This window comes from Lineus longissimus, chromosome 11 (genome assembly GCF_910592395.1).
Source record: "Lineus longissimus chromosome 11, tnLinLong1.2, whole genome shotgun sequence".
NCBI classification, from domain to species: Eukaryota; Metazoa; Nemertea; class Pilidiophora; order Heteronemertea; family Lineidae; genus Lineus; species Lineus longissimus.
In genome coordinates, this window is record NC_088318.1 from 3733382 (window position 1) to 3754236 (window position 20855).

Below are 20855 nucleotides of genomic sequence, written 5' to 3' on the forward strand. Positions count from 1 at the left end.
CATTTTATTATCCCATCTACATTACCTCCATTAAAACAATTCTTGTAAATATATTTCATATATTTCTTATCCGCAATTTATCACGACTATCACATGCAGAATTCCCCTTCATGAAATGGCACAGTAGTATGAGGTGCAAGCATTATGAAAAAGTGCGATGTTACAGGTGCAAACATGACTTCCCTGGCTTAGGACTAACAGATAACCTCTACCTGCTGTTACTCCCAAGAGTAAAGGGGAGGCTACAATGTGTAAGACTTTAACCCAGTAACCCAGTCACTGAAAGATGTCTCCACTATTTCACAGTACACTGGCACAATTCACAATTGCACAGGGAATATTTTAATCAGTAACCAAACAATTTGCATATTATTATAGGCCACTAGGAAACCACAAACCACAAACCTAAATATTGCCTTTACTCCCTCTTTAAAAGTACAAAACAATATCCGCACTTTAGCAGTAGCGTTACATTACATAATACATGTATAGTTCATCATTAACTAACATCATTAACAAAATACAACAGTTACACTAAAATAAAATACTATACAACTGCCTGAGTATGCATTCATAATCGGTATAACACTACTAGATGATCAAGATCCAGTTTGTCCCTTTACCACAAGATCATAAAGATCAATTGTTCCACAGAATCCATTATCCTTAATCGATTTCAACTTCTCGATGTAGTCCTTGGGCAAGGCACTTTCTGCTGCACCACGTACGATGACGTCTTTGTAATGTGGAGATGGTTTATCCGGAGGTGGAGCATCGGGAGAATCCAACGGACCGTAAAGAGTCGTCAATTGATACGAGATACATTTGACAGTTGACCCATCTTTGGCGGCCGTGACGTCCACTTCGATTGGGCGGTACCAGCCACTCAGGACCTCCTCTTGTCTGTAAAGGAAATTCAGGACATGACATTAAAGTAGGACTCTTGTTGGAGTGCATTAACACTGTGTACAAACAAGCATGCTATATCTCCCTCAAGAAGAGTCCACTGGTCACATTGTTACGAAAGGGTATTTCAATGCGAATCAATGGGCTATACCCGTCGGCATTGATATGTGCACTTGTCCACTCTATCCAACAAAGAATTGGGCCATTGGAATGTACTTCCTGTAAGTATAGCAGGCTCTGCTTATGACGCGCTTGTACACAGCAATTGACTCTTTTGCTATCGTTCACCTGCGGAATGGTTCACCACTCCAAAGCATGTCCCTGTGGCCTATTTGCCCATATCTTGCTTCATGAAATTACTGTTTGAGTTAAAACCATGAGGAGATGAAAGCACGCCTTCTTTATCTCCAAGGCAGTCTAGGGGAAGGCGGCAGCGAGCGGTGGCCCAACCTCCGACTACACAACTTTTGAATTTGTTTTTCAAACTTCAACACGTGGCTTTTATCATTATAGTGGCTCATGAGAATGCTCATCCTGATTTGGAGGAGGAGGAATATTCCCTGCCAAGAAATACTTGTAAAACTGAGCAAACACACAACAGATTGGAAACTAAGCCATCAACATGATAAGTGTGGCCTTTGCCTCAAGAGGTCAGCCTGGTGAATCACTCTAAATACATTCACACAAAGTGTGAGTTCACAAAGTTTGAGTGCATTTTTGAGTGTGTTTGATTTATCCCTCAAACAATACAACCAGATGGTATTAGCAACCTGGTCTAACCCCATTGAAATTCCTGTCCATTAGGCCGAAGTTACATAGACCTCATTCGTTCATTTACCACGAGTCACTTTCCGGGTTTTTCTTTCATTCCTCGGTGAATGCACGGCCACCGAGGAATGAAAGCAAAAGGGGAAAATGAGTCCTGGGAAATGAACGAATGAGGTCTATGTAACTTCGGCTTTAGAGTGTGTTTAATTTTCAATGGCGATCCAATATGGCGATTTGATACTTACTCATCCAATGTTTGCCTATGTTTTTGATCGATCTTCCAAACTGCTCCCCACACATGGTCACCAGGGGTCTCTATAACAGTCGCCACTGCTCCTTCCCACCTTTTACTCGTCTTTCCAAAGCGAAGTTTATAATTCTGAAATTAATGAGAAATGAAAATTTCTAAACATTTGGCCACATCCATTCTGATTTTGTCAGTCATTGTATTATAAATGTCTTCATCCTTCAGCCAAAACCCTGGTCATGAGAGTATAAGCCCTCTATATTGACCTTATGCTATAGATTCATGCACTTGATTTGGAACAATGTTTACATGACGTAGTGTTGGCCGTCGTCACGTCACCATGCATTTTACATTACTGTAAGTTTAACGTGACGAGACGCGACGTTTTCGTAAACGTTGGTCCCAATCAAGTGCATGGATCTATAGTAATGCAGTTAAGGGGAGGAGCATGCAACTGACCCTCATATGCTAATAGTCTACTATCTTTCAATAGTTTACTTCGTATAGAAAATCTGTAATGATATGATAACATGAATTGGAAACCTCAGTCTGTTTTCTGATATAACGCAAACAGCCCATTCATGCTCAGTGATCCTTAAGAGTTATTTGCACAGAGGGAGCTGAATGATCAAGATATCTGAAATTTCGAGTCAAAAGGAAAATACAACATCTATTTCGAACAATAAAAGTCTAACTCCTCTGCCTACCTCAAGTTTTGCAGGCGAGACAAACACCGCACTCGGACTGGCGAGATGTAATCTTTGTTTGAACAGGTTGCTTCCATATCCGAAGTAATAGAATGTTTTTGCCATCTTGTACAATATTCCCGGCTTTTGAAGTGGTTAATCCAACCTGTCGGAAAAAGCGGCATAAGCATAAACGGTGTGGGGGGGGGGGGGGGGTCAGCTCATTAAGAACTGTGCAATTTCTATTTTAGTATTTTAGTCCCAAACAGTAACTTTGGATTTGGCAAAAGACCAAGTCGGTCGGAGCATTCTCCTGGGGGCAGGGAGGTTTGATTTTTAACAGTTCTCGGCTTTCAGGACTTTTGACTTGAGGATGTAGTTATCATCATGTCATGGACATCGTAGAGAAGTCGTAAGTTGCACTATCTATAGCAGGTGTGATAATCTGTGATAGTCAGAGTCTCTTGACAAAATAGAGAGCGCGGGAGTAACGTTTGGACGTCACGCAAAAAAGAGGCAGTCGAAGAGCATGAAGAGTTACAACCGTATTTTCATTTCTTAATACCCGGTACTCGCTTATCGGCGGGCGGTCGGATCGTCATATATATTTACTGTTTCTCTGCGACTCCCTCTTTTTCGTGTGACGTCAAAGCATTACCCCCCAAGCTCGCCATTACGTCAAGAGACACTGATGTAAGAGATGCTCTCTGTTACGTCATATTGACTGCCTATGACGTCATGTCTCCAAACCACGTCATTTGAGATTTCCGATCGGGGATTGTAGATTTTAGCCCAAAATACACCTAGATGCAAGCTATCACACCATTCGATCGCTATCTGCACAATTTACGATCGACGTTGTACACGCTGTGCATGTATAGCCTCACCATTAAACGATAAAGGAGAGAAAAATTTCCGGAAATTTAAAAGGGCGATTAGATCGCGATTTGGAGGGTGTTCAAAAGTCATAACTGATTTGGAGATTCCCTACGACCTCGCTCCTAATCGGGAATTCCTTCATTGAAGACGAGGTTTTGGAAAACTTGGGATCATCCTGAACTTTTCCTTTTTCTAAAAGTAGGTTTGTATCATAACTTAAATATGATTAATATGCCTCCAAATCAGTGTAAATCATCTTTTGAGGTTCTTCTAACACATTTCCAACATCCTATCTCACTAGATTCACTCAAGGAGGAAATAATGGCCAAATATCATGTTGGTAGTTGGCCATGAAAATCTAATTCCGGACAAAGATTTAGTACATGGATGTAGTGCTCCGCTTATGGTGTTGGTTTTCGGATGCAATTTGTCATTGTCATCTTGTCACCCCCCCCCCCCCCCCGAAACTTTAGGCTTGTATCTTTACTCATGTATGTACTGCACATGTCTGATATTTACGTAATAATGGAATAGTTTGGGATGTAGTTTTTGTGAATTGCGTGGATTGTGCAGCCAGCGGAGATGCGTGATTTCTCTTGCTGACCGAGTGAGAATCATCAGTCCCCCCATTGACATTCATTGTTGTGTAGAGATTCTATTTTAATCATGCATACTTTTGGTGTTTTCGATATTGACATCGATGAACTCTTACTTTTTTTAACTTTAGGCCCTGGTGTGTTCCGAGTGGACACTTAGCTGCTTGTCATCCTCTATAGTTCTCATGGACCACTACCCACCATCTGTTAGTGTATATTACATGATATCTGAATCGGCCAGGCCAGGTGGTCGTGCCCTGTCATAAGCCCATGCCAGTAGCGGGGTCTCCCCATAGTGCGGAAAATACGTAAATATAATTGACAAAGATTTTTTCCCAAAAACAATCGATCTAGGCCCGCAAAATGAATGTGCTTTTCTGGTGGTTCTACCGGTAATTAACTAAAAGATCTAAAAATTCAAGAAAAAAAGCCTGTCTCGGCCTTATGTCTATTGCTAACCACATTTACAGACCACATGTAACTGCATGCATTTATTGTAATTATGTGCCATTGTAGTGTATCAACTACCACCATGCATGTGGCATTATATTGGCCTCATGCTTGAATAGTCCTTAAAGCTGACATGCATGCATAAAACTCCCAGGGGTTTGTCAGAAAACACAAATCCCTGATCATCAAATGACCAACTGCACTTGAAACATGATAGACATCTGTCTACTGGCTTCATTTGACTGCACAAACACAGGTTCATTGAAGAATAGGGTCACAGTGACGCTCTTGTTTGATGGGAAATTTATGCATGCATGTCAGCTTTAATGCATGTCAACACTATGTGTCATGTCTGGGCGCTTAGGAAAAGCTTAAGGGATGCCAGGAATCGAAACAATGTGGTACTAATCATGTATTGTAATGTGTATTAGCCTAATGCTTATTAAAGGACACTGAAAATTGCTTTTTAGTTTCATGTCACCACCTTCCATTTTTAGTGAATATTTAATTGATGTGACAATTGATTTTTAATTGATGTTTGTTTACTATCGAACAGGCAAGTTTAGTGTTACTGTATGTGAAGTAAATGGCAAGCCCGAATTTTGCTCATGTGACATTCTTTACTTCTAAACTCCTGTCTCTCTAATGCCAAGCACTTGGCGAGAAGGCAGCCAATACTCTATTTTTACCTGCAATGGCAAGGGCTACTGCATACTAACAGGGTAGATTCTGTATATATGGATTTTGTAACAAGAATTTTCTTAATTGATATTTTATGCTTCAACTCACGCCATTCCCTTCAGAGAATATACACTCCACGATATCACTGTGCATCTTTTTCTTTCAGGATTGATCCATCAACATGGAAGAAATCCCACCACCGAACCAGACCCAGGATGAAGACAGAAACGGCCATGAACATGAAGAGTTCAGTACTCTAGTTGTCGTTGAATTTAAGTCTTCTATAGACCCAGCTTGTGTGGAATGGTTCTTGTCCAAAGTTGACGCTTCCCGCAGCAACGATGGAGCAGAGATGCAAGCACAGATAGCTGCTGACGAGGAAGGAAAGGTATACCAAACTTTTGGTTAAAGAATCCTAGCTGTGGAACCAGTAAAAAGGTCACTAACTTTGACTGCCCTGATAATGCCACATGAGTATATAGCCGCACTTACACCACCTGAAAATGGACCACCAATCTTGGTTCGGGAACCAATGCCGCACCATCGAAAATCCACCAAGCGCTTACACCAGCGCTGCAGCTAGTTATAAAATCCGGCTACAGATGGCGCGCAAACAATAAATTGCATGCGCAGAAAGCGCCATTTCGAAAGCGCCGCCTGGAGCCGAACCATCTAACTAGCTAATTGCCGATCCATTTGCGCGTACACCACGACAAAGTCGAGCTTTTAACAAGCCGGGCGAATTTGGACCATCAAGCTTGGTGGGACAAATTCGCTCGGCAATTTGTATCGGCAATGGATTGCCGAACCAATTTGTCGCGGCAATGTGGTGGTGTAAGTGCAATTGGTCCACCAATATTTCGTGGTGTAAGCGCAGCTTATATCGAGCCTTCAAATGAGCCACTAAAGGGGGCCATCGAAAATTGACCATTGTGGTCAGGATGCCCCTGGGGGCTCGCTCCATAAATCACCATACCATAATAAGCACAAATTAGAAACAGCAGAAATACACACTTCATAGAATAAATGTGCCATTGTGGGTATTGAGATGAGCTCTGGAAGTCTGATAAAATACCTTTATCAAGATCAATATCTTTTTTAGGATACTGTTGTGCATATCAGCGCATCAACCAACCGCTTGCTAGCAGCAGCTGAATTGATGGAACTGAGGAAGCCATGCATCGATGGAACACTTCGAGAATTCTCCCTGGCAGAGGTTGAACATTACAAAGGCTCAGGTGCGAGGAAAAATTCCATCTTCACTCACTGAAGCTCTTTATGGCTTCATAACTTTCATTCATAGCAGTAGCTGTCTCAGGCTATGATGAAGTTGACTGTAGTCTGCGGGTCAGTGCCCCTCGCTGACAGTTGTTCTTGGCATGCAAATCTGACTGCCATGGCAGTTTCTGGTGTATTGAAAACAGGTCACAGTTTAGGAGAATGGATGTGGCTTGGGGTTCCGACGTTCATCTTGTCCAAATGGGTGCTGAGAGGAAATTGAAGTGTTTGCCACAATGACTTGGTTGTTGTGAAAAATCCAAGATGAGAATATGAAAACAATGAATGAAATTAGTAGTATATCTGCACTTCTCATTCAATATTTCAGGCGATCTGGACACCTTTTTGACAACAGCTGAGAAACAACGTATCGTCTGCCACGAAATTGAGAACATCCGTGCAACTGAGGCAGATACTCAAATACCTGGCTACGAAAGTAAATTAAAAGGTCTTTACCCTGGAGAATCAATTGGTAGGTCAAGAGACGAGTCCAAATTTGACTAATTTTATCCTTTGATAAGCTTGGAGAATGAGCCACGCTTTGGTTGCTGACGGCAATGACAACGATGGTGAAATAGTGGTCACAATGACATTTGGTCAAAATCCCAATTACGTACAGCAATCCCTCTTTCATTTTTACCAACATCCCAATTACGTACAAGAAGCCCTCTTTCATTTTTATCAACATCCCAATTACGTACAACAAGCCCTCTTTCATTTTTACCAACATCCCAATTACGTACAACAATCCCTCTTTCATTTTTACCAACATCCCAATTACGTACAACAAGCCCTCTTTCATTTTTACCAACATCCCAATTACGTACAACAAGCCCTCTTTCATTTTTACCAACATCCCAATTACGTACAACAAGCCCTCTTTCATTTTTACCAACGAATCTTGCCTCATGAGGACATTATTGCACAATTTAGAGTGTTTTGGGCAGGGCTCCGTCCAATCTCTGCCACAAACTGTCTGGCTCTCTTGTGTTCTCATAACAGACTCCATTCAATTGGTAATGGTACATGGAAGTTCTGACCATCTTTTTCCTTTGCTAGTTGGTAGGATGGTCCATGACGGTCTCATTGTGCAGCTTTTTCCCCTCCACGAGGAAGAAGAGCTAAAGTCACTCACCGAAGAATGGTTTGGTAGCTGGAGGACCCTACTTCATGTCAGACAGCCTGTGGGTAAGGACGTAAAGAATTGTTTTAAAAATATTTAACCAAACCTTTAGAAAGAGATGAGCTAACATTTTCCCCGTGATCCAACCTTTCTTCCAGAAGAACTAATCAAGCGACTCATGGGTCCACCAGAAGTAGGTTGTCTTTGAGTGACCAGTGTGCGAAGTTAGGGGCCTGGGGTATGTTTAATTTGAGTTGTATCTCAAACGAGCGTGAATAGATTCGATGTACTATGTATGTTGTATTAAATGGTTTCTTTGTCTAAGAAACTCACTCCTAATGCATGTTCTTTTAATATTTTTCAGAGAAAGTGAGAAAGTATTTTGGAGAAACTTACGCAATGTACTTTGCCTTCCTCGGCCATTACACAAAGGCGCTGATTCCACCGTCGATGATCAGCATCTTCTACATCATCTTCACACTAGATGGCGTCTTCAAGCAGACGTTCTTCTGCGTTTTCAATCTGATCTGGGTGACGCTATTCCTCGAGATGTGGAAACGGAACAGTGCCGAACATGCCTATACCTGGGGTACCCTCAATACGAAGCTTACCGAGGAGCCGCGGGCCGCATTCCATGGGCGGATGGGCGTTAACTTAATCACAGGGAAACCGGAACCAAAATACTCCAAGAAGAAACGTCTGCTGAAGTTCTACGGTGTCTCTCTCCCATCGATGATTGCTGGACTCTTGTTTTGTTTCTTCATGATGATGGTCTATTTTTGGTTCCAAGACTTCACTGAGGCCATCTATCAGAAGGATCCGTCAACGGCCAATTCAATCCTGAATCTTATGCCGAGTGTTGTGTATGCTGTCATGATCGGCGTTGCTAATGCTGTGTATCGTCCCCTGGCCGTCATGCTGAATGAATGGGGTGAGTGATTAAAACAATTAATCAAGCAACTGTGTGTTATAAAAAGTTAGAGACCACAAAATCATCAGGCTGCTCCCCAAAAATGTCCTTGATATTACCAAACGGCCCATAGTACCTAAGTTTTTAACGCTGATTGACCAGGCTGCCTAGATGGAACCAGTAAAGTATTGTTATGAATTGTCCACAAAAGTTCACCTTATCAGCTCAGATAACAGCATCCTGTAAGTGCGGCAGTTTCTTTTTTCTTCTTCCGAGCGTTTTCCGGACAGTAATTCCTGATTCGTTGATAAATACGGCTGTTCTTTGGAGCTGTTGTTGGTTAGGAAGGCAAGTTCCTTCAGGCCAGATGTCATTCCTAACAGTTGCCGGGAAGCAGTTTTGGTGCAATGTTTTTAACACGACAATGGGTGATATGAATAAAGACTAGCAAATGCTTTTGCTGAAAACTCCATGTACATTTACACTAGGCCTTTCTCTTCAAAACTGAAGTAAAAGCATTTACTAGTCTTTATTCATATCACCCAATGTTTCTTTTCAGAGAATCACCGCCTCCAGTCTTCTTATGATAACCATTTGATTGTGAAGCTCCTCCTGGTGAGTGGAAAGCTCTTTGTAGTAATAGTCGTCTCCTTTGTGCAAGATTCGTTACAGAAATCATCCTTCTTCTTCTTTTGTTTCATAACAAACTGCGGCAATGCTCATTTGCAACAGTTCATTTTGGTATACCATGACTTAGTCATTATCTACAAGTAGGTCGTCCAATAAGCCCTCAAATGTGTGTCGTCTGCTGTTGCCCTTTATCTTCTTTTATCATCTCATATATTTTGTTGTTTCAGTTTTACTCAGCCAACTGCTTCATGTCACTTTTCTGGATTGCCTTCGTGCGCCAAAACATGGAAGAGCTCAGAATGGTAAGCAAATGTTAGGCTCGCAAACCTATGAGTTAACCTGTTCTACTTCAATTCAAGCCTTGAATGTTGGGCTACTTGCATGTGTTTTTGCATTGTAGACTGAAACCAGCATCTTTCTTCTGTCCATGTCTAGGAAGGTGTTGCTCCTTCGGCCCCCTCTACGCTGTTAACAGGTGTTTCCGTGGGCCAGTTTCAGGAGCATCTTTGCTCCTTTATGAGGAACTACATTCTTCTTGCCAGGTATTTTGGTGGGCCTGTTTTTGGAGAGTTTTTGCTTCCCTGCAAGAGGCACTGGGGTATTGTGCCTGCCCCAACTTCGCTACAGACTTCCCTGAAGTAAAGCTTCTATGATTTGATTGAAATGTTGATTGAATCAATGAACTGATAAGTATAATGTTGAAAGTACTTTGTTTTGTAAGAAATAAGAAGTGATTGATATTTTTCAACTCTCTTTCCTTGCAGACTCTCATGACATTATTGATCATCCAACAATTGATAGGACAGGTCAGGGAATCGTTGATTCCGTTCCTGACAATCAAGTATGGCGAGGAACTCAAGAAGACTGTCCAAGCAGGTTTGGGGGGAATCAAGAGGTTAAACCCCATGCGTTTGGGCAAGAAACTGCTGAGCTCAGAGACTGGCCATCAGGCCGATATCGAGAGAAAAATGGCCCCATCTGAGGTAAGTTCTATTGACGTTCACTTCAAGAGCAACAATATTGTGGTAAAATCAAACAAGAGTTATACCAAGTATAGATTATACTTGGTTATACTCATGTGATAGGGAGGGCAACTCTCTTCGACAGTGTAGGTTTCCTCCTAATTACGTTACAATTGCCCAATATTGTTTATAAAGCCAATAATGTCCTAGTAAAACTCAGTTCACAACTCGATATTTCTCATTCTAATTTCCAGGGTGTTCTTGACGAGTATCTGGAGATCTTCCTCCAGTTTGGCTATGTGTTCTTGTTCTCCTCTGTCTTCCCTTCAGCCGCTATTTGGGCATTTATCAACAACATGATGGAGATCAGGACCGACGCTCTCAAAATGTGCAAACTCTTCCAGCGGCCATTTCCCCAACCGGCAGCTGGTATCGGAGCATGGCAGGTCAGTATAAAGGTCTAGACTCAGGCAATTTAGCATCCCCCCTGCAGTGCCCCCTTGTGGCACATTCTTTAAACTTGGAACATACTTCATAAAAAGTCTTTTCCGTCAAAAATATCTAAATGTGTTGTATCTTCAGAAGATGTTTTTGGTTGATAAAGATATAAATGAAAGAAACCATGTCAATTCTTCCTCAAAAGCAAAGAAAGGCAGTCGCTTTTTCCTATAAATCAAAGAAATTATATCAATTCTTCCTCAAAAGCAAAGAAAGGCAGTGGTTTCTTCCTAAATGAAAGAAATCATGTCATATCTTCCTCAAAAGCATAGAAAGGCAGTCGTTTCTTCCTATAAATGAAAGAAATCATGGCAATTGTTCCTCAACAGCAAAGAAAGGCATACGTTTCTTCCTATAAGTGAAAGAAATCATATCATTTCTTCCTTAAAATCAAAGAAAGGCAGTCATTACTTCCTATAAATGAAAGAAATCATATCAATTCTTCCTCAAAAGCAAAGAAAGGCAGTCATTTCTTCCTATAAATGAAATAAATCATGCCAATTCTTCCTTAAAATCAAAGAAAGGCATTCGGTTCTTCCTATAAATGAAAGAAATCATGTCATTTCTTCCTCAAAAGCAAAGAAAGGCAGTCGTTTCTTCCTATAAATGAAAGAAATCATATCAATTCTTCCTCAAAAGCAAAGAAAGGCATTCAGTTCTTCCTATAAATGAAAGAAATCATGTCATTTCTTCCTCAAAAGCAAAGAAAGGCAGTCGTTTCTTCCTATGAATGAAAGAAATCATGTCAATTCCTCCTCAAAAGCAAAGAAAGGCAGTTGTTTCTTCCTATAAATGAAAGAAATCATATCAATTCTTCCTGAAAAGCAAAGAAAGGTAGTCATTTGTTCCTGTGAATGAAAGACATCATGTCAATTCTTCCTCAAAAGCAAATTTTGTTTTCACTTTGTATTTGATAACAACGTTCAACCCAATGTAATATTTAATCCTAGACAGCCTGAATCATATCCTGTTATTTTTCACTTTCAGCTCGCCTTTGAACTGATGGGTGTTCTTGCTGTTATCACCAACTGTGCCTTACTAGGATTGTCACCATTTGCTCAGGCCTTAGTTCCAACAGTTGGACCAGTCAAACTTGTTCTCATCATTGTAGCAGTCGAGGTAAGCGGCCTTGAACATGTGCTTTGTCATTTGTTATATCAAGGCAGACAACATACGCGTGTTAAGTTGTGCTGCGCTGTGCTGCATGTACATTGACAAGGCGGATGCTATAGAAAAAATTCAAGTTGACAATTTCAGACACAATCTTTGCACTTTTTGGCGTTCCCCTCCCCTGCTTATGTTTTGAATTTGATGTCACATTACCACGCTATTATTCTAGGGGACCCGTCCTCAGTTCTTATAATCTAAAGTATTGAGGTTGTCAATGACGGCTTTAGAAGACTTTTATGTAGCCAAGGCTCTGTGTGAGGCCCGAATGTGCCCGAATTTCTATAATTTCAATATTGTCTATTTATGTGCATATGTGAGTGAAATAAAAAACCACTCAGATTTTTATAAATTATATCATTTATCACCAAAATGTTCAATCATAAAACTAGTAGTTCCATCAGAAAGTGCTCATCAAGACCTGTCCATAACATGGTCATTTCAATAAATTGTGACAATTGAGTTCCTCACTTGGCCGGTTGGCATGGGAATGTCACCAACAGTCCATAGACATTTTCAGCAACTTATTTTCTTCTCTCCACAGCATGCTGTGATGTTCTTCAAGTCGACCCTCGACTTTCTGATTCCTGACGTACCAAAGTGGGTCCAGATTGCCGTTGCAAAGCAGGAGTACCAATCAAAACAGGCATGGAGAAAACAGGTATGTCCATTATGTCATTCATAGATATTTCTTTGGTCCGTTGAATCTGAAAATTGTCTGTCTGAAATTTTTCGACTCTATTTTGGACTATTCAGGCTCTTGATTGCTAAGACTTCAAATTGCACCAGATACTTTTATGGCCTAACAGAAAATGCATTTCGAGGAAGATTTTTGAACATCAAACTTTCCCTGATTGGGGGAAATCCAAAAATTTTGTCTGAAAATGAATTTCAGCCTCAGACACTAAAAGATTCAAAGGACCATTAGCGCATGTTAATAATTAGTTGATTTCATTTTGTTTTGTTGCCCAATTCTGTTGTTAGTTTGTTTCATATCTCTAATTTCACCTTTTATTTGATTTGATTTACGGAGTACATTGTAGATTTTTTTCAATGAAATTTCAATAGGGCGGCCTGAATATAATATTTGTGATGTCATCAACCTCCGATGAGAAACCATGGACATTGGACCTCTGACTCTGAAATTTTTTTCTCATATCAGCAACGACACCTCTGATTTCTGTTGACGTTAATGACATCATTTGCAACTCTTGTAGAGGTCATTTGTCAATTGTGACATCATTTGTTTATCTTTGAGACGCCCTGCTGCGAAATTTTCAGTAGTGCTAGTGACTCAATCGATATGATAGCATGAATTTTCAATTTCGTTTTCAAAAGTTTTGCTACTAATGGCTGTAAATAACTGATCATAACAACTGCAACTTTCTTTAGTTCAGTTTCTAGCTAAATCGCTATTCATGTACTCTGATGCCTAAAATAATTCATTCAAACTGCCGTAAAAAGAAAACTGTTCAGTTGGTGTTGTACCCATTGTCTCTCTGTTCTTTATCCATTTAAAGCCTCTGCTATATACAGCAGAACCTCTGTAATAAGGACACCCTCAGGAATGGCTAGTCTGACCTAAGTAGAGAGGTATCCTGATTAGAGAGGTCCAATTGAATGGTAGCAACTAACTACAAATCTAGTGTCCTAATTAGACTGGGTGTCCTTATTAGAGAGGTGTCCATTAAGGGAGGCTCCACTATACTCAACACCTGCTTTCCAGATCTTGTTGAAAATTCGATATCCCTCTACTAAATACTCATCGCCACCTGCTTTCCAGACATTCCAGTGTTTAAAGGAAGAATCTATCATCAAAGAAGCCTCGTTTTGTGTCGAAAATGATTATACAACTTCTGAAAATCATAATCATGTAAAGACGCTGTAAAATGCTAGGTATGCATGTTTCCCATCTTCATTCAAGCACCCCGAAAAGGAGACATTTTCATTGCAAAGCGATGCGATAATTGTCACTGGTGACAAATATCTCTTGTTTACATTGGTCATTGCATGTAGAAGTTGTTCATCGCTGCGACTTCCACAGCTTTAAACCTAGCTATGACCAGTTTAACCAACAGAGAAGCAATCTTTTTATTGCCAATTGCAGCAATAATTATCGAATGTCACTGCGATAAAAGTCTCTAGTTCGCAGGGTGCTTTATCTTTTCCTCTCATCGTGCCTCTTTGATGTAACCTGCTTTTGGTCATCAAATATTCTCCTTTCTTTCATTTTCTGCTTTTGATGAATGCGATATTGTCTTGGAAAAAACATTAAAAAGATTTCAGCATTTTCACCAAATACACTGCATGCAATCTTTTTACTATTGCACATAATATTTCCCCACGTTGCACATCACTTGCATGTTTTAGTGTTTCTGTCTGACTTCTCACAACACTTTAATTCTAATTGCACAATTTTGGGTAGTTTGTTGCAGTCGGCTAATACATACTGTTTATTGGCTGTGGTTTCAAAGGTTTGGTGATTCATGTATTTTCATTGAATTTAAACTGCAAAGGTCATTTTGTACCCCAAACCGACCAAACTTCTGAGTGAGAATGCTAATGGGAAATTAGCTTGCGGCTAAGCTAGGAATTGCCTTAAAAGTATGCGGTTTCATTGCATTTCTCACAGCAGGCAACCTGATATCCGTCATCAAAAATATATAAGGCCAGCTTATATATTTTTGCCGTCATGAAATGCCATCTTGTTCTCCAATCAAAATGTGTACCTCTCCATTCTCTGGTTACCTCCCTGAATTAGATTCTGCTGAGCAAAAACCTGTTTGTGCCCCTGGGCAGCAAAGAAAATCATTTTACCGGGAATGAAAAATCGAAACTTGACAACAACCAGTATGAACTAAAACCGTTTATCACTACTAGACACTACTCTGCAATAAAACATTATTTGAAACACTTTCAGGGCTGCTGAGATTCATCTGAAATTTCGTATTTTACTTTCAGAAATCCGAAGAGTTGAGGAAACTTCTCAAGTCAAGAGGTCGAAAGATATTGAAAGTAGATGTTTAAATGTCCGTGGTGGCAGTTCTGCTACTTGTCATGTTGTTTCTTGCTGTAGGATCAGATCTTAGAATGTTTATTTAACAAGAAAATTTAACATAGTTAACGTATAGCCTTTTGTAATGGGTTGGTTAAGAATTAAAGGGGACCTTAAGGAGGAGCTTGGGGGCCAAACTGGTGGTCTTTTGGTGACTGATATGCGTAGTAAGGGGGCTGGGTCGTGCGTATTTGAGCATTACATGTAGATATTCCTGATACAACCATGAATAGCTGCGATATACTGTGAGATAGATAGACCACTATTGGCAACGTTTTGTAACTTATTCTAACCTACCATACTCCTGTCTCTATACTCCCTTCAAGTGCTTGTTTATTCAAGACAGTTGTTCAATCTTGCTATGGTAGTACAGTGTAGTTGCAGATAACCAGAACATTGGGTGATATGAATAAAGACTAGCAAATGCTTTTACTTCAATTTTGTACAGAAAGGCCAAGTGTAAATGTACATGGAGTTTTAGATAAAAGCATTTACTACTCTTTATTCATATCACCCATTGTTGAGTTTCTGTGAGCGCTTTGAGCTATTGAAATAACTGGATGCAGCAGCTATCTTCGCTGAGGGATTTTGATCGGGTGACTGAAATTTTGTATTTGGTGACAGATTATGTGGGATCTTCCCCTCTGGTTTTTGGCTCTTATGTTTATGCCTATTCTTATTAAAATAGTATTTGTACATCTTTCAAAACAACGGCAACACAGTAATGTATATGTGGTACGTATAAACACAATTAGAACATTTCTAATTGACAAATTCCAAATTTTTTACGAATGGCGTTGGCCTATGAAGCCATTGTCAATAACAAATTGTATGATGTCGAAATTAATAATCTAGTCACTGTATTCATATCAGTTTGTTTTTTGAAGAAAAAATTTTTTAGGTTCTTTGGGTTATAATCATTGTTGTGATAAATATACAAATCCATGAGGAATTTTGGAAAGTGTATTAAAAATTGTTTGCCTTTTGATCAAAATATTTCAGGCTTGTACCGGTTCAGTGTGTGGACTTGTTTAATACACATCATTAATGACTGCTATTTCGGGTGTTGATGCGACTGCTGGATTTAGGTGTGTAGGCCTATATGCTAGCTTCAGTGAAACTATGCTGATGTGACTGCTGGATTTAGGTGTGTAGGCCTATATGCTAGCTTCAGTGAAACTATGCTGATGCGACTGCTGGATTTAGGTGTGTAGGCCTATATGCTGGCTCCAATGAAACTATGCTGATGCGACTGCTGGATTTAGGTGTGTAGGCCTATATGCTAGCTTCAGTGAAACTATGCTGATGCGACTGCTGGATTTAGGTGTGTAGGCCTATATGCTGGCTTCAATTAAACTATGCTATTGCAAAGTTCTCCTTAGTTTTCCATGGTGATATTTTATTGTTGATTTGTATTTTGACAGATAGTAAAGTATCTGTTGATAAAGATACTGATATCAGTACAATTTTGAATCAAACTGTAAATCGTAATATTTTTGCAGGAAATAATCTCAATATGGAAAAAAACTTGCCAAAACATATTTTTGGTTGGAAAAATTTAACAAAAGTTTGTTATCTGCTAAAATAAGTCAGTGAGTGTTTAATTTTTCAGAAATTTGCAAAAGTGACTACAAAAATGTCTGGACTAATAAATGCATTTCTCTAATAAATGACTAATGTTCTAATTGTGTTTATACGTACCAAATATACATTACTGTGTTGCCGTTGTTTTGAAAGATGTTCAATCTTGCTATGGTAGTACAGTGTAGTTGCAGATAACCAGAACATTGGGTGATATGAATAAAGACTAGCAAATGCTTTTACTTCAATTTTGTACAGAAAGGCCAAGTGTAAATGTACATGGAGTTTTAGATAAAAGCATTTACTACTCTTTATTCATATCACCCATTGTTGAGTTTCTGTGAGCGCTTTGAGCTATTGAAATAACTGGATGCAGCAGCTATCTTCGCTGAGGGATTTTGATCGGGTGACTGAAATTTTGTATTTGGTGACAGATTATGTGGGATCTTCCCCTCTGGTTTTTGGCTCTTATGTTTATGCCTATTCTTATTAAAATAGTATTTGTACATCTTTCAAAACAACGGCAACACAGTAATGTATATTTGGTACGTATAAACACAATTAGAACATTTCTAATTGACAAATTCCAAATTTTTTACGAATGGCGTTGGCCTATGAAGCCATTGTCAATAACAAATTGTATGATGTCGAAATTAATAATCTAGTCACTGTATTCATATCAGTTTGTTTTTTGAAGAAAAAATTTTTTAGGTTCTTTGGGTTATAATCATTGTTGTGATAAATATACAAATCCATGAGGAATTTTGGAAAGTGTATTAAAAATTGTTTGCCTTTTGATCAAAATATTTCAGGCTTGTACCGGTTCAGTGTGTGGACTTGTTTAATACACATCATTAATGACTGCTATTTCGGGTGTTGATGCGACTGCTGGATTTAGGTGTGTAGGCCTATATGCTAGCTTCAGTGAAACTATGCTGATGTGACTGCTGGATTTAGGTGTGTAGGCCTATATGCTAGCTTCAGTGAAACTATGCTGATGCGACTGCTGGATTTAGGTGTGTAGGCCTATATGCTGGCTCCAATGAAACTATGCTGATGCGACTGCTGGATTTAGGTGTGTAGGCCTATATGCTAGCTTCAGTGAAACTATGCTGATGCGACTGCTGGATTTAGGTGTGTAGGCCTATATGCTGGCTTCAATTAAACTATGCTATTGCAAAGTTCTCCTTAGTTTTCCATGGTGATATTTTATTGTTGATTTGTATTTTGACAGATAGTAAAGTATCTGTTGATAAAGATACTGATATCAGTACAATTTTGAATCAAACTGTAAATCGTAATATTTTTGCAGGAAATAATCTCAATATGGAAAAAAACTTGCCAAAACATATTTTTGGTTGGAAAAATTTAACAAAAGTTTGTTATCTGCTAAAATAAGTCAGTGAGTGTTTAATTTTTCAGAAATTTGCAAAAGTGCAAAAAATAAGATGGTGCGAATATTTTGTGGTTTGCAGTATCGAAACCATATCTTGTTGTAACAAGCAGCTGAAAATTTGCTACAAAGTCTGAAGTTTGCTCTTTTCACTTTTATAAGCTGGGCACTTTTTGGTCTCCCTGTGTTTACATATCCAGGTTGCCTTGCGCATTTATTAGTCCAGACATTTTTGTAGTCCTAGAATTCACTATTGTTGTTGGTGGTAGTCCTAGATATAGACATTTTCATGACAGTGAAGTTTATCATTGCACAAAAATACAGACTGAACTCTATTTTTGGGGGGTCGTTGGTAGCAACCCAACTTTTGAGGTGAAATCTTTGGGACACATATGACAATATCACAATATAATGTTTTGAATTATTTGATAAAATGGGTGTTCAAGTGTTGATTTAACCAAGTTTTCAATGAGACCGTCCTTTGTCCGGATAACTCCTTTGGAAAGATGTCCCACCATCGACAGTCAGGGTATCATTCAAGGTTATTTTTGTTCATCATACGTCCAGGCCCCAGTATTGCCAAAAAGTCATTAAAAATCGGCTGATTTGCCTTGAAACAGTTCAAACATGGCACTGTACTTGGTAGTGTTTTGTCTCATTGAATTAGGAATGGTACTGTATTTTATACAAGGCGCTATCAGTCTCAAGCATAATTTTGTATAAATGTAGCGTAAAAGTTTACAATGTTGATAATAATAGTTGTGTTGTTGGTTTTTGGTTAACTTTGTAGAATCTGTAGAGTTCTGGTGGACACAGCGTGGGATGGGTGTCCAGCCATTTAGTGCCTATAAAACCTCACTAATACCCTTTAAACAGTTGAAGAAGATTATGTTGTTGTTGATACTGATTTTTGTTTGAAACTTTACAAACAACTGCTGAAATTATGGGCGTTAAATAACGTTGTTGTTTAGATGTTTGTACGTCAAGGCCGTATTGTTCTTTTGCTGCCTGGATAAAAACTGAGTGATAATTTTATTGTGATATGAAGTGTGGAACAATCCAACTTACTGGAAAAGTTAATTGGTGCTTGGTAAACTGGAAATCGTCCTGTTAAGTCATGAAATGAACATTGTGTGAACAAATATTTGTAAAAGAGTCTGTAAGATTTTGTGAGCCTCCACATGACATAAAAATGTCTTTGCTCTTTGTTTTGTTGATATTTTCCCTCCTGTTAAATTCACATGTACTGACTTTTTAAGCTTGACTGCTTATCTGGAACCCTACCCTTTACATCCTCACTCTCATGCTTCTGTAGTTGTATTTTGTAATTTTTTGGGCGAGAGACTTAGCAATCTCAAAAACTTGGCGGTCAAGATGTAATCTATACTATTTAAACCTCTTTCAGCTGAACATGGTCCTAGTTGATTGTTGACAAGTTGTACCACAGAATATTATGGTGGATCTTCACAACTGGCTTTGGCCTTAATAATGCATATTGAAATTTCGTGAGCTTTGATTTATACAAATTCGTACAAATTCATTCAATTCGTACAAATTTCAGAAGGTGTTCAGCTTCTAAGTGGGATTATTTTCTATTAGATGAGTTTACAATGTTTTGAACCATTTGCTGAGGAGCTAACTTGTAAATTCAAGATAACCAGTTTAAGTTAACCACAGTAACGTCAGGCTTATATTTTTGGTTTGGGTTCTATCAGGATTGTTGTCAAATATTTTCAAAATAAATATTCATTATTATTAACTTATGCAATTGTCTGTTTTGTTCTTTTAAAATGTCTTCTCTGGTTTGCAACTTTCTGAATTGGCTTTGCTCAGCTCAGCAGTTCTCCCATCACTAAGTACCCTACTTGGCAACTCGAGTAGCTGATAAGCTGCTCATCTACCCGAGATACCTCACGTATCGAGACAACATTGGTAGAGCTTCTATGTTGCTGTACTCGTGAAAACAAGTCTATGCACCCTACGATGCTCTAGTACTACTGAAACTGGTATAGCTCATGTACAGAAGTTAGGTCATATACCCAAAGTGCCTCATGTATCTGGGACAACATCGGGGCCATTTACCTTCCTCACTGTGCACCTGAAGACCGGCCCAAGTAAACTATCTGGCAACTCAAGTGGCCTACTTCAGTAGCTTACATACCCGAGTAAGCTCAAGTACCACTTGCACCAGGGACAACATCAGGACCCTTCTTGGTAGAGCTTCTGTCTCATTGTAATCTTGATGACCGGCCCGAGTATCGCACTTGGCAACTAAAGAAGCCTACTTGAAGTAGCTCAGCTCATGTACCTTAGGTATGGTACCTCCTGTATCTTAGGTGCGGTACCTCATGTACCTTAGGTGTGGTACCTCATGTACCTTAGGTATGGTACCTCATGTACCTTAGGTGCGGTACCTCATGTACCTTAGGTATGGTACCTCATGTACCTTAGGTATGGTACCTCATGTACCTTAGGTGCGGTACCTCATGTACCTCAGGTATGGTACCTCATGTACCTTAGGTGTGGTACCTCATGTACCTTAGGTGCGGTGCCTCATGTACCTTAGGTATGGTACCTCATGTACCTTAGGTGCGGTGCCTCATGTACCTTAGGTATGGTACCTCCTGTACCTTAGGTGCGGTACCTTAGGTATGGTACCTCATGTACCTTGGCCAACATCAGCATGATTCAACCGCTGGTGGAGTGTCTATCTTGCTGTACTCTTGAAGACAGGCCACTATCAAAGCACACTATTTGACAACTCAAGTAACCTTCATGAATCCAAGGTATGTCATCCACCCAGGACAGTTTCAGGACCCTTCTACCTTGGTATGGCTCTATCTCACTGTACTCCTGAAGACCGGTCCAAGTATCATACTTGGCAACTCAAGTAGCCTAACTCATATACTCAACCTACCTCATGTAGGTGGGACAACATCAGGACAGTTCAACCTTCGGTCGGGCTCTTTCTCACTGTACTCTTGAAGACTAGCCCAAGCACACTATTAGGCAACTGGCTTCTGTACCTTAGGCACTTCATGCACC

At 39.6% G+C, this 20855-nt stretch overlaps 2 protein-coding genes across 4 annotated transcripts; one reads left to right on the forward strand and one right to left on the reverse strand.

The window, feature by feature from the left end:
- Positions 1-4: 4 nt before the first annotated feature.
- Positions 5-3598, reverse strand: LOC135495383 (gamma-glutamylcyclotransferase-like). The gene is made up of 4 exons (XM_064783932.1): positions 3495-3598; positions 2629-2773; positions 1920-2053; positions 5-903 (listed from the first exon to the last, which is right to left on the reverse strand). Exons 2-4 carry the CDS (start codon positions 2731-2733, stop codon positions 600-602), a joined length of 543 nt encoding a protein of 180 aa, XP_064640002.1. The 5' UTR covers positions 2734-2773; positions 3495-3598; the 3' UTR covers positions 5-599.
- A 28-nt stretch (positions 3599-3626) lies between these two features.
- On the forward strand, positions 3627-19573 carry LOC135495382 (anoctamin-10-like). Of its 3 annotated transcripts, none has more exons than XM_064783929.1 (14): positions 3627-3684; positions 5380-5601; positions 6316-6451; positions 6820-6963; positions 7551-7679; positions 7979-8545; positions 9084-9139; positions 9382-9456; positions 9919-10137; positions 10371-10562; positions 11602-11733; positions 12326-12442; positions 13565-13677; positions 14743-14820. In XM_064783929.1, exons 2-13 carry the CDS (start codon positions 5395-5397, stop codon positions 13667-13669), a joined length of 2079 nt encoding a protein of 692 aa, XP_064639999.1. In that variant the 5' UTR covers positions 3627-3684; positions 5380-5394; the 3' UTR covers positions 13670-13677; positions 14743-14820. The 3 variants fall into 3 exon arrangements, with proteins under 3 accessions (XP_064639999.1, XP_064640001.1, XP_064640000.1); XM_064783930.1 differs by having other exon boundaries at positions 3633-3688; XM_064783931.1 differs by lacking the exon at positions 13565-13677 and having other exon boundaries at positions 14743-19573.
- Positions 19574-20855: the final 1282 nt, after the last annotated feature.

Bases quoted from the DNA above. Each gene is read 5' to 3' on its own strand.
- LOC135495383 (XM_064783932.1), bottom strand. From the start codon at position 2,733: ATGGCAAAAACATTCTATTACTTCGGATATGGAAGCAACCTGTTCAAA. The intron at 2,054-2,628 runs GTAGGCAGAGGA...CATTAATTTCAG, and splicing joins TCTCGCCTGCAAAACTTGAG to AATTATAAACTTCGCTTTGG. The intron at 904-1,919 runs GTAAGTATCAAA...TTTCCTTTACAG, and splicing joins CATAGGCAAACATTGGATGA to ACAAGAGGAGGTCCTGAGTG.
- LOC135495382 (XM_064783929.1), top strand. From the start codon at position 5,395: ATGGAAGAAATCCCACCACCGAACCAGACCCAGGATGAAGACAGAAAC. The intron at 6,452-6,819 runs GTGCGAGGAAAA...TCAATATTTCAG, and splicing joins TGAACATTACAAAGGCTCAG to GCGATCTGGACACCTTTTTG. The intron at 9,140-9,381 runs GTGAGTGGAAAG...TTGTTGTTTCAG, and splicing joins TGATTGTGAAGCTCCTCCTG to TTTTACTCAGCCAACTGCTT.